General features: G+C 38.4%; 1 protein-coding gene across 1 annotated transcript; it reads right to left on the bottom strand.

Moving 5' to 3' along the window:
- Positions 1–12,866: 12,866 nt before the first annotated feature.
- On the bottom strand, positions 12,867–13,205 carry LOC136412675 (uncharacterized). The gene has a single exon (XM_066395816.1). It carries the CDS (start codon positions 13,203–13,205, stop codon positions 12,867–12,869), a length of 339 nt encoding a protein of 112 aa, XP_066251913.1.
- Between the last annotated feature and the right edge of the window lie 333 nt (positions 13,206–13,538).

Below are 13,538 nucleotides of genomic sequence, written 5' to 3'. Positions count from 1 at the left end.
TTGGCGCTGAGAAACCAATTCCAAAACGCAATGGTTCTTCGCAGATCGTTTTTTGAGGTCACTGGAACGGTTACATCGACTTAGACTATTAACCGCTTTCGCAATAATCATTTAGGTGCAAGGCCTATGTGGCAAGGATTAGCTTCAACGACACGTCACTATACAGCACCACACGTCTGGGCAAGAGCACATGAAATGTAGGATCTGAAACACTGGTATTGTAGTTTTTATAAATGAAGTGCGAATTTGTTTAATGCCTGATAACCACCGTCAATGTGTATGGAAAGAACCTGGAAAGATTGGATGTCTTCGACACGCTATTCCTCATTTGCAGCACGAGGGCGGCTCTGTAATGTTCTGGGCTGGTATCATCTACGGAAACGGGACGCAGCTCATCTAAATCCAGGGCATAATGACAACTGCACTATATCTAGACACTATCCTGAGATCTATCGTTGAGCTTTCCCTTAAAATTTTGGTGATGAATTTGTCCTGCAAGATGATAACCCTCGGCCTCATCGTGCTTGAATCGTCAATGAGTGCATCCAAGAAGATGGGATTGAACGATTAGACTGGTCAGCATTATCGCCTGACATGAATCCAATTGAATACGCGTGAAATCAACTGAAAGAAGCGCCGTAGACACCAGCCGCAAGATATTGAAGAGCTTCAATGTCCAGCAATTGAGGAATGGGAAAATATTGAACAGTAACGCTTCAGTGACTTAATCGACAGTATATCTCGTCGGATAAGAGCTTGTCGCCTTGCGAGAGGTGATATAACCCTTTATTGACCATATTAATAAAATTCATATAAAAAAATTAAAGAGAATTTTTTTGCATTTTAATAAATTCTGTTTTTTTTTTATTACGCAATTTGTACTTGAACTTATACTTACTGTCTCTAATTTTAATGCCAATACCAACGCTCAATTCTTACAATTTACTGATGGTGTAAAACATTTTTTGATGTGTGTATAAGGTGTTCATTAAACATACATAAAAAATTCAAGGGATTATTCCCTGGACTATTTTAAAAATATTTTGTCCTTTGATGATTTTTAAAAAACCTCCTTGTTTCAAAAATACAGGGCGAGAACAATTTTCAACTATACCAACATTGTATTACCAAACATTATATTTAAAACTTCCTAATTTACAAGAACTGTTGAAAATGGCTACCTCCAGCTAAGACGTAGGAGTTTAATGTTTTCCTCATTGCTTAATGCTTTCAAAAACACCAGGGTTATTTTTTATTTAATTATTCCCAGCAGTTAATCGATTTCTTAAATCTTCTTCTTTTTCCACTGGAGTAGCATAAACTAATGACTTTACAAGGTTCTTAAGGGAGGAGATTTAAAAGGAGGTGTAAAAGGTCTTATAGGAAATAATCCATGGAATTTAAAGTCAGGGATAGAGCAGACCATAAGTGAGGTTTATCTTGACCAATCCAGCAATCTCCGTATGTTCAACGAGAGTTGATGTTGAAAACTATCTTCAAATACTTCATATGGATTTTCTTGAGCCCACATATGGTTATAGTGAAAGTTCCTTATTGCATTTCTTGAGAAATTCATTTCATGGGTAAAAAGAATCAGTGTTAACAGTTGAGAGATTTGAACCAATGTGTGCAAAAGCGATTGACAGAATGTTATACGTGAAGGACAATCAGTAGGAAGAACTGCCTGGACGCATTGGCCTTTATGGTCTTCCACTTCGTTTCAATTTCGTGCCTGTTTCATGAAGAAGTTGATGAATACTTTGGAAAGTTTTTCTATCAGGAACATTACGGTCAGGAAATCGTTCAACGAAGAACTGCCTAGTTTTTAATGAATTTCCGTCAGCAAGTTCCTAAATGAAATGCATCTCAGTCAAGTCGGCGTTCGTATAGCGATTCATAATAGAGGATTTCACTAACAAAAGTTTAACTATTAAAATAATGTTGTGATCGGAATGTCGTTAAGAGATAGAAACATATTAAAAAAAATTATACTCGGTAAACTCAGTACAGTGCGTCATATATTGCAATAGGTGACAATTTTTCTAACGCTGCATGTTCAGAACAAGAAGGCTTCTGAATAATCATCAAAAAACAAAATATTAAATTATATATCTTAAATAAATCTTTGAATTTCTACTGTATGTTTAATAAACGCCCTATATACTAGAAAATGTGGAGAACTATTCCACTTTACAGTAGACACAGCTCCATGCACACCAGGCCATTACTGGTTCCGTACTCTTTGGCGCCCATCAGACCATTGTAGACAAATAAAAAGAACCAGAGGTCATCGAAAAAAACTCAATAGTTCAAGGCCGTTAAGGATTTTAGCCCTGGGAGTGGTTGCTTCTGTGTGTCTTCTTCTCAACCCACGTACACGAGACTCTTTGCCTGCGGCCGTCTGATGAATTTTTTGAATCTAATATTGAACGTGTGCGAGTCAAATTTAGTGGAACATCTAATTTCTCCAAAAGAATGTTTGACTCATTACAAAATTCTTGCAATTGCGAGCGAGTTTTGTATTTTTTATAGCTTCGAATGGTTGGTATTGATCTCGCTTCTATAGATCTTGCCTTGGTCTTGCATTCTTCCTTTGCAAAACTGCAAGATCAAGTCTTTCAAGATTGTTTTCTCATCATTGGTTTTCATTCAGGTGAAAAACGTCTGCTTTCCAAGGGCGAACCAAGAGTTTTTAAAATGAAATACAGGACCTTTTTGTACCATACGTTTCCATTTTCAATGGAAATTTTATTACTACAACGTAAAAAAGGTATTCCTCCTCCTATGTTATCCTAAGCGAAAATATCTTTTTCACCCCTAGGGATATAACAATGACTGGGACGCGTGACGCCATTCGCAGGAGTATTGTTGGAATCATATCAGTAGTCTATTTCAAAAATGCATACTTAATAATAGTCACTCAACCATGACGTATAGCAAAATGACAGATGACAATTGAATGTTGTATAACCTACCTCTATTTGTTAAATAAGTAGTTACCGCGCTCTCATAGGAAACATCCGCATGCAGGTATGATGTACGTTTACAAAGGAGACAATATTAGGGGCTTCAATTCTGGCATGTCTAGACACTGGCAAATTGACGACGAAAACCAGCTGAAATTTGCCAAAACTAAGGGGGATAATTCTGTCACGTCAAATTTTACACACCAGAAGCACATGATTGTAAAATTTGGTCCACTAGATGGAGGCACCTTGAATAGATACCTACTCTTTAAACTGAATGTCAAGATTAAATCTCCATTTCACGTCTAGATTCTAGAAATAGCGCGAGTTAAATTCGATGTCCGTCAAGACACGAAAAAAAAATGAAATTCCAATTCACTGGAATCCACAATAAAACAAATTGAATCGAGATTAACTTTTATTCAGACAGAACTTAATAAATGCGAGCGGTATAAAATGCCGATTACAACAAGCCACGCTCCTTATTGCTATTTTCTATTTATAGTCTAGTTGCTTGTGACGTCATAACACTGACGCTGCAAGTACAGGGATGTAACTCCTCCACCCTTAGATGGACATATAAACTAGGAGTTTCTATGGCCTAAAATGCATCGGTTTCAGGAACCTGAATTGCTTTGTGTTTTGAGTAAATAGGCCGTAGATATCTTGTCAATAAAGCTATTACTGATACAATGATTATGATGAATAACAGAACTGTCCAAATACTTGCACGGTTATAATAAAGATTGTTGTTTAATAACTTAGAGTTTTCAATTTTTTGCAGTTTGATTTCTTGTTGTAATTCAACGATTTTGTTCAAATCAATGCGATTCAGATTGGGCAGTTCTATTTCCTTATGTGGTACATGATAAGTATAATTAGTACTAATGTCTAACAGTGGAACATTTTGGAATTTATTTTTTGATTTCTTATTCCCTCTTAAAATAATATTTCTTAGTTTAAGGTTACATTGAAAATCTAAATCTATTAAGTACGTCCCGTTTAATAATACATTGTTCCGTGAGGATTTACAAGTTTCTAACCCAATAATATCCTGGGTTGTCACTAATATCCATTTGTTTTCGTCTACATTTTGTATTTGTGTGCTTTCAATATCGATGTATACCGGTTTACAATGAGAGATGTTGTGTTCGTATCTCAAAAGTTGAACTTCACACGGTACATAATCTTGAAAGTTCTCTACATGCAATTGTGAACATAAATATTCATTAGTGGACACATATCGACAGGGTTCATTGGCGTAGCCAAAGGTTTTATCATTGATCAATAGATATTCGGAACTTGGTATGATGACCTTATAGGTGTTTTCTTGTCTGATAAGCAAAGAAAATAGTCGAAACAGGCTATAGTCGGTTTTTTCTACTAGGGGAATCTCAATTACGAAAATAACGGCATTATTTTTTATGAAGCTTTTTATTTCTAATGTATTTTCGATTTTTAGTAAATTCTCAATGCTTGGTTCAAAAGGTAATTTTCCTTGGAATATTTGTTTATGTATGAGTTGTATTTCCATTAGGAATTCATCGGAATTTATTATGGTGTGGTGGAAGGTGTTTATTTTGGCGAATGTAATTGCTTCTTCTATATTTGTGAGTATATCATAAATGTTCTGATAAAAAGCCGTGATTTGCGTAATGATCGTATGGATGCGGAAAAATTCAAAAAGATTTGTTTCATCAATAGTAACATGATTAATAACTTCTATAATTTGTTTGATTCGCGATTCCAAAACAATTTGATTATGTGATACATTTTTTATTGTTTGCTGAAAATTATTGATTGATCTAGAGAGGAGGGTTGTTTGCTTGTCGATGGCTAGTTTTAGATCGTTTTGATTTTGTCTGAGCATGTTGATTTTCTGGTCAATTTCCCTGGCATCATCTTGATCTAAATTTCCTGTCACAGTTTTAATAATGGAGCCTAGTGCATTAATCAGGGCTCGTTTAGTTCTTAATTTGGTGGGAAAAATCTGATTTATTTGACGGTCGATTTTTCGTTTTAGATTGCTAGTTATGGCGAGGGAGTTATGGAACTCGAGCTTATAATCCGAAGAGTTATTTATTGTTCCGTGAAGTAAATTGAATTTGATATTGATTTCAGAAAATTCTTGCAGTAAGCTGGTCATGTCATATATTTGAATAAAGCTCCAATGGTCGATTGTCTTCTGGGCTCTCCCTAGCTTATAGGGTAGTACGCCGGGGTTGGTATTTAGGTTGTGGTATTGGGATTCTCCTTGCGCGAAGGGCCATCTGTAACGAGGGGTTTCTTTAATTCTTTAACATGGGCGATTTCGATTTTATAGGGGTTTTTGGTATTCTTAATTTTTATTTTGTTATGTTCCATTTTTTCGATGATCACATATGGACCAACAAATCTTGGGTTCTTTTTATTACGGGGATTTAGGTTTCTGTAGACCTTTTGATTGATTTCGAACTCGGATGTCTCGTTTCCATTAATATTTCTTTTTGCAATAATTTTTTCTTTGTTAAGATCAGCTTTTGTTATTATGTCTTTGCATATAGCCTCGACTTTATCTTTATTTGAAGAGACGTAATCAGAGTAGAATGTGGTAGATATTAGATCTAAGGGGTCTCTAGAATTGGTGTGACCTAAAACTAGTTCGTGAGGAGTAAAGCTTGTCGAACTATGAATTGTACTGTTATATGCGATTATGGCGTATGGAATTAATTCGGTGATTGGTTTGATGTTGTCTTTTTGTTTTAAAATTCGAAGGTGTTCGATTAAGGTAGAGTGAAAACGTTCTACGGGTGAATTTGATTCGTGATGTCTGGGGGTTGTAAAATGAATATTTATTTTTTGGGCTTTTAAGAATTCTTTTAACAATTCGTTATTAAATTCCCCACCATTGTCACAAGTAATTGTTTCGGGGCATCCAAAGAATGAAAAGAAGTTGACAAGTTTATCGCAAACTGATTTTGCATTTTTATCATAAGGATAAGCCTGACCAAATTTAGAAAATTTATCAAATATCGTTAAAAAGTTTTGCGCTTCAAAGATAAAAGTGTCCATGTGTAACATTTGAAACGGTTTACTGGGCGTTTCAGTTTTGACGAGGGGAACATATGACTTAAATCGGCAATATTTTGCAGTTTGGCAAATAACACAATCATTGATGTATTGGGTCACATCTTTTTTCATATTAGGCCAATAATAAAGCTTTTTAAGTCGTTCATACGTTTCATCAATACCTCTATGATTTTGTTTGCCTTGATGTTGGTGAGTAATAAGCATAATTTTTTCGTCAGCTTCCGAGATGTTGTTCAATAATTTGGTACATACCCTGATTTTTAAATTTTGAAAGTTTTTTAAACATACTTCTGTAAATGGGGATATTAAATCTTTATCGATGAAGTAAACATAACAAGGTTTTTCATTAGTCATATATTCTAGAATAAATTGTTTTATAATCTCCCGGTTATCAGGTAACTCTACGTGATTTATTGTGTTTTTGTCAAAGCGTTCGGTGTTACATCTAATTTGCTGATGAGGGGACTTTTTTACCAGGAATTGTAAGGTTTTGTTGTTTATCATTTCGTCACGTATGCATAGTCCAGCGTTCTCACGGTCAGCTTGTTGACTGTGTGCAGTTTCATCGGAATCCGAGGTGTCGGGTAAATTAGCCGGATGGATTTGAATATCGGAGACGATATCTATTTTCTGCTGACTAGGACCTGGTCTGTTGATGTCGTCGTCGTTGATATGCCTCGATATCTTTCTTTTAAAATATTCCTTTATGGTATTATCCGAATCGCCGGGATTATTTAAAATGGATTCATTTTCGTAGATGTTTAATTCAGCTTTAGGTAGTTTTAATTTACAGACATTAACATTTAGATTGGCATTTAATTGTTTTATGAGATCTAACCCAATTAATCCTTCGAACATATCAGAAAAATCAAAAAGGAAAAACTTTGTGGGAACCAGATGTTTTGAATGTAGGGAAAATAGGTATCATGGCAACTTCATTGTGGAATGATGTAGCATGAGCTGTTTGAACTTGAAATAGTTCCCTTTGAATTGATTGAGGGAAGTTTTTGTAAGCTATTTGTGGCTTGATACTACTCTTTCTTGATTCTTGTACTACCGGTGTCTAATAAAAATTTTGCGTTGAGTTCAGGTATAAGAATATACGGTAGTTGAATATCGTAATTATTAAGAAATATTATGTCATGTTGGTTTCTTGGCCGGTCAACGTAAAATTTGTGGTTACTTCTTGGGGTGTGTTTTCTGTATTTAATTCCTGACCGAAATGATGGGTAGTGGTTGAGATCGGTGTTTTGGTCGTTATGAGAATTGAAATATTCGTAAGAATTTTCCATGGAATAATGATGGCATGGGTCATCAATGTATTCTTTTGTGTAATCATTATTATTGATGGGCTGTTCGGGTGTTTGTGGAAATACCTCTTGGTTATATAACTCTTGACTGATAAAATTTTTCTTTGGGCCTGCAATAACAGTATTTCCGGAACTGGTGTCCATCGGCTCGATATTTCGACTTGTATTCGACCTTCGGGACATTTGTCCAAATGGCGGTCTGGGGGTGAAAGCATTTTGTCGAAACACGTTAGGTTGAGTACCAATGGGAAAGTTTGGTCTTGGCGGATGATTGAAGTTAGAAAATGTCGGCCTGGGGAAACAGTTTTGCTGGGGGTAATTTGAAAACGGCCTGAAGAAATTGGAATTTTGAGGCCATTGTGTATTAACTGGCCTTGGAGAAAATTGATCGAAGCTATATGGTAAACTGGGCCTATTCGTGGGCATAGCATTAGGTCTCGGGAATTTATTGGGCATTGACGGTTTTTGACTAAAATTCTGTGCATTCCTGAAATTTATGAAATTTTCTTCTTCTTTCACGAACGACATAGCTTGTTCGATATTCGCTGGGGATTTTAGCCTAACTACCAACTGTAGATTATAAGGTAAACCATTGATGAATGTTTTCAATGCAAATTCATCATAGTGCTGAATTTTAATTAATTTGGTTTCGTTATTATCGGGACCCGCATTTAGCTTAGAAAAGAGTAAGCTACGAGAATCTTGTATCCTCATACCAAATTGTAAAGGACTTTCATTCTTAAACGGTTTTAAATTAATCAAATCTTGAATAAGACAATCTATTGACCTTTGGTCGGCAAAACTATTGATTAACACTGTCTTTATGAGACTCCAAGAATTTAATTCTATTCGCGATGATATTAGGTCGGCTGCTCGACTTAATTCTCGGACTTAAAGCTCGGCTTACTAAGGACAGTATCAAAAAGGCAAGTATTTATAGGGTCATTGGCATCTGTTCGATTGAAGAATGCTTTCAGTAGATTTTCTACTGCAGTTATAAATCGATTTAACAATCGAGGGTTTCCATCAAAAAGGGGAATGTTATCCGACTGATATTTTAAAAGTTGATAATTAACAACTGGGGGCATTTCGTTGTCAGTTGAGCAAATCGATATATTATTAAAAAGTCCGCTAAGATCAATTTCGTTAAACGGTTCAATCGTGAAGCTCAACTTTTGACAATTAACTAAATATTCTAATGCTAAATACTACACAAAATGTCGAAATTAATTGAGAGTCTTGAAAATACAAAAATACTAATAATAAAAAAAATAAAAACTTACAATACGATGAAAAACAACAATTTCATGCTTCTTGAAGTAGAAGTAGTGGTTTTCGTTTCCTGGGTGATCCGTAGGATTGGCGATTTTTGTCCTTCCCTGTGGTCGTCCAACGAAGTTCTGAACCAATCGATATGCTCTCGATCTCTTGTCCAGGGCTTGCAAAATCTCGCTGTCCCGTCTGACGATCCGGAGAATCAAGTATGCCAAGAGGTGCCTTCGATAGGTGCCTTTGGTCACTGGTCCGGGATCTTCTCGAATTGAGGTTCTTCTTGAGTAAATTCTTGAAAGAAACCGACTCAAAATATGCACTTTTGAGCGTCTCAAAAATCCGAACGACTGCGCCAGTTAAATTCGATGTCCGTCAAGACACGAAAAAAAAATGAAATTCCAATTCACTGGAATCCACAATAAAACAAATTGAATCGAGATTAACTTTTATTCAGACAGAACTTAATAAATGCGAGCGGTATAAAATGCCGATTACAACAAGCCACGCTCCTTATTGCTATTTTCTATTTATAGTCTAGTTGCTTGTGACGTCATAACACTGACGCTGCAAGTACAGGGATGTAACTCGCGTAATGCTTTATTGGGTATATATATTACAGTCATCTAAATTTCAAAATTTTTCTTGATCCACAATAATCCTACAATGTTCGAATTACATTTCAATCGCATCATTAAAAGGGAGGCAATATACGACTAAGCAACTAAGCATTATCCTTCCTTTACCGTTAAACTCAATTCTTTCCAACAAACACTTTCGAGAGTAACACTTGGCGTTCGGGTTACGAACCCATAATCGTGCAATTAAACCCTAAAAATTCCAGGAAAAATACTTCTTCCATGATTCAACTTCCTGAAGCCTGCACTTAAATGCAGACAAACACTCAACGCCGAGGATAACAAAGACAGAGCGTTATTAAAAAAAGAAACCCTGCATGTGCTGTGAAGTTTAAGTGCAAACTAAATTAACATTTCTAAGTTGGGCCAATTTTGTCTTCGAGATAATCATTTTTAATCGCATTAAGGGCTTAAATACCGACGAAGTTTCGTTAACGTTCACTTTCGAGGTTAAAAGGGGACATGTGGTACATAAGGAAACCTTATATGGAAACTTCCAGGGATTGAAAATTGCAGTGCAGATACTTTTTTCTTTTTTTTTTTATCGAGGAAAAATCTTCAAAAGACATCCAGCCTGTTGTTTCGACGGCTGGATAGTGTGGGATTCGCCTACTGCGCCTACCTACTAAAAAACTTCGGGATTTCCACATACCCTACGCTGACCTGGAACTTTCCCGAGGGATAAAACGTCGATGATGGCGGAGGTTTCGGTGTTTTATGATTTTTTTCCCAACGCGATAGCTTGTAAAAACGTATTTTCTTTCGACGGAGAGAGAAACGAAAAAAGCGATTTCATTTTACTGTCCCCTCTTATTTTTTGCAAGTTCTTCCGTCCATCAGAACCCGAATTTTTTTTTTTTATCGTCAACATCAATTGGACGATACCTGGATTAATGTTAAAAAGAATTCGCAAATGAAACACTTTTATCTGATCAGTTTGGTTGTATATGTTTTTACGTTGAAATTTTGTATTAGGTCTATTTTTCAATCTATTGTTTTATTTTTGAAAGAGTGCGGAAGATATTTCCCCTCTTTATCCTGTAGATTTATGCTTTTCCGAGTACTATCAAAGGACTAAGCTACACGGGAGGCGCGTTCCATCCTCTCTTTTTCTTTGACCATTTCGGAAATGGCGTGGCTGCATTTATCCCATTTTTCTTTTGATTCAAGCATTGCCTCGATTAAATTCTTCGGAGTTAGTGCGTTCACGCACGTTCGCAACTCGTTTCTGTGAGTATTGAAAACGGAACATCGAAAAATGTAGTGTTCTGCGGTGTCTTCGACTCCGCAGGTACCGCATTCCGGCTCCGTTTTTCCAATGCGGTGCGTGAAAGCTCTAAAATTTCCGTGCCCGCTCAGTGCCTGAGTTAAGTAATAATTCAGGCGCCTATGTTTACACGAGACCCAGATGTCGAGATCAGGAATTAATTTCTTAGTCCACTGACCCTTTTCTTTCAGGTTCGTCCAGCGTTCCTGCCATTTCCGAATGGTTTCTTTTCTGGCGGCTTTCCTATCCTCCCCTGTGATTCTTGGAAGAACGCTGAGTCGCGTCCTCTCTTCCAGTAAAAGGTCGAGGAAGGGAATGCCCGCCAGGACTTGCACTGCTTCGTAGGATACAGTACGATACGCACAGATGACCCTCAGGAGCGCTTTTCTTTGCACACTCAGCATCATGTGTGCGTACTTTTTGATCCTCCCCATCTATCTCCAAATCGGGGCGGCGTAGAGGAGCGTCAACTGTACCACTCCGTAAAGCAGCTGTCTTTTTTGAGTGGATGGACCGTCCATCGTCGACTTAATCCTTTGCATTAGGCCTAATTTCTTTAGACTCTTATTGTAGATTTCTTTCACGTGATGCGCGTGGTACAAGTTTTCGCCAAATTCGACGCCCAAATATCTTATGGTTTTTTTGGGCTCGATTCGGACGCCGCTGGCTAGAAAAAATAAATCCCTCCTATACATTTTCCCGCTTAGGATGACCGCTTCGGTTTTTTCCGGGGCTATCTTGAGCGAATGGTCCGTAAGCCATTGTACGCAACGGTTTATTGCACCATTCGCTTCGTCGATTAGTTCCGCCCTATCGGAGCCGTAGACGACAAGAGCGATGTCGTCCGCATAGCCAATGGGCGTTGCATTTTCGGATTTGCCCACTTCCAAGATGGGGTCGTACATTAGGTTCTACAGGAGAGGGCCGAGTACCGACCCTTGCGGTATGCCCATAGCCATGTTGAACTTAGTCTCTTTGTCAATTTTTACTACTCTGTTTGTTAAGTAGTCTTTTATTACGTTTATTAAGTAATTCGAGATCTTTCTTCTCGCCAATTCGTTTATTATGCATGTCCATGAGGCGCTATTGAATGCGTTTTTTACATCTAGCATAATCAACGCACACCAACGTTCTCCACGACGCCGATTTTTGGCTTTGTGGGCCACCTCGATGACTCGCTCCATGGCGTGCATCGCGGACTTTCCTTTTCTGAAGCCAAATTGTACTTCGGACAGCGGATGTTTTGCTGCCAGTTCCTCCTTAAGACGGCTCTTGATGAGGTGTTCGTACAGCTTAGCTGCAGCATCGATTAGACAAATAGGCCTGTACGATCCCAGCTGTTCGCTATCCTTGTTAGGTTTAAGGAGCAAGATTAGCTTCACTACTTTCCAGGAATCCGGAAATTCCTGGTTTTCCAGCATCTGATTTAGTACTCGAAGCCATACGTCTGGGTATGCTTCGAAGGTATACTTGACTGCTTCCGCCCTAAGACCGCCGGGTCCGGGGGCTGCTGCGTTCTTTAACCTGCAAACCGCAATTCTTACTTCTTCTTGCGAGAAGGGGATAAAAACAACTGGCATTATCTTCGCCGGTATGTAGCCGAGGCCCCTCGGGAAAAGGTGCTCCGCGATTTCTAATTTTCTTTTTGCAGTCAACTGAAAGGATTCCCAGGTTTGAGTTGCCTCATGACGATTTTGTAACCGTCACCCCAGATATCCTCGTCGAGTTTCGTGCACAACTCGATCCAGCTTGCCTTTTTTCGCGAACTTATCTCCTTATGGAGGGACTTTCTCGCGTCCTTGTACCTTTGCCACAACGCCTCCGTGTCAGTATCCGCAATGTTCGGATTTCCGCGAGCACGAAGTGCACGTCGTCTGGCTTTAATGCAATTTTTTCTCATCTGCTCGATTTGCTCTGTCCACCAGTACGGGTTCGGACTGCTCGTCGCTTCATTGCGATTTTCATCGCACGCCGCTCGAAAAGCTTCTTTCATGAATTTCGAAATTTCCTTTCCGCTATTCACCTCTGGGTGACGTACTAGAATATTTCCGAATGCTTCAATGAACTTCTGCTTTTCCAGCTTTACGCAACTGAGTAGTTGAGTTTTCCGCACCGATGTGCTGCCAATTTCAAAGCAAATGTGCTTATGCGGGGAACACGGCTCATTTTCTAATATTTGCCAACCCGTAACATGGTTAACTAGGCCTTCACTAACAAACGTGACGTCGATGCACGATTGTTGCTCCCTTCTAACGAACGTGGGTTCTCCCGTGTTGAGGGGCACCATTTCTAGAGCCCCCGCCAACTGGGACAACGTCCCGCCCCTAGCGTCTTCCACCATCGCACCCTAGTCCGGAGATTTGGCATTGAAATCACCTAATAGGACTAATTCACCTTGTCGGCTGGCAGCCGCTTGTTGCAAGTCGGTCAGGTATTGATCGAACCGCTCCATTGTGCAGTTAGGCGAAATGTAACCGGCAAAAATTGTATATTCTTCTCCTAATAGTACAATAAAACCGTCCCTACGATTCACTTTTGAGAACCTCACAATATTGGTTCTCGCCAAAATGGTTACGTTTCCTAAGTTATCGCCGATCCATTTTGGATTGTTTTGAATAAATTTTTTATTTGGCTCGCTGGCCACAATTAAATCGACATTTCGCTTAGCTGCTCCCAGGAAGGTCATGTCGTGTGCTTTAGTCGAACGATCGGCATTAATCTGTAGGATTTATGTTTTGAATTTTATTTTCATTAACGGAAGTTACTTGTTTGATTAACGGAACTAATTAAATTGGGGTGTTTACTAAAAAGGGTAGGAGAAAACGCTTTTTTTGTTTTGTGCGAGAATTTAAGTAGTATAGAAATTAAAACCACTTATTGACGATTTTCCGTGATCGTCGCGTTTTGTTCCTCGGCCGCTTCGCGTTGTCGCAAGAGGTCCTGGCGCTGTTGTTCGAATCTTCTAGCCGACCTCGCGCTGTTGAGGGCGTCGCGGAATTTCGAGCATATATTGCTTTCC

This window comes from Euwallacea similis, chromosome 12 (genome assembly GCF_039881205.1).
Source record: "Euwallacea similis isolate ESF13 chromosome 12, ESF131.1, whole genome shotgun sequence".
Lineage (NCBI taxonomy): Eukaryota > Metazoa > Arthropoda > Insecta > Coleoptera > Curculionidae > Euwallacea > Euwallacea similis.
This window is presented reverse-complemented; position numbering and strand designations above follow the sequence as displayed.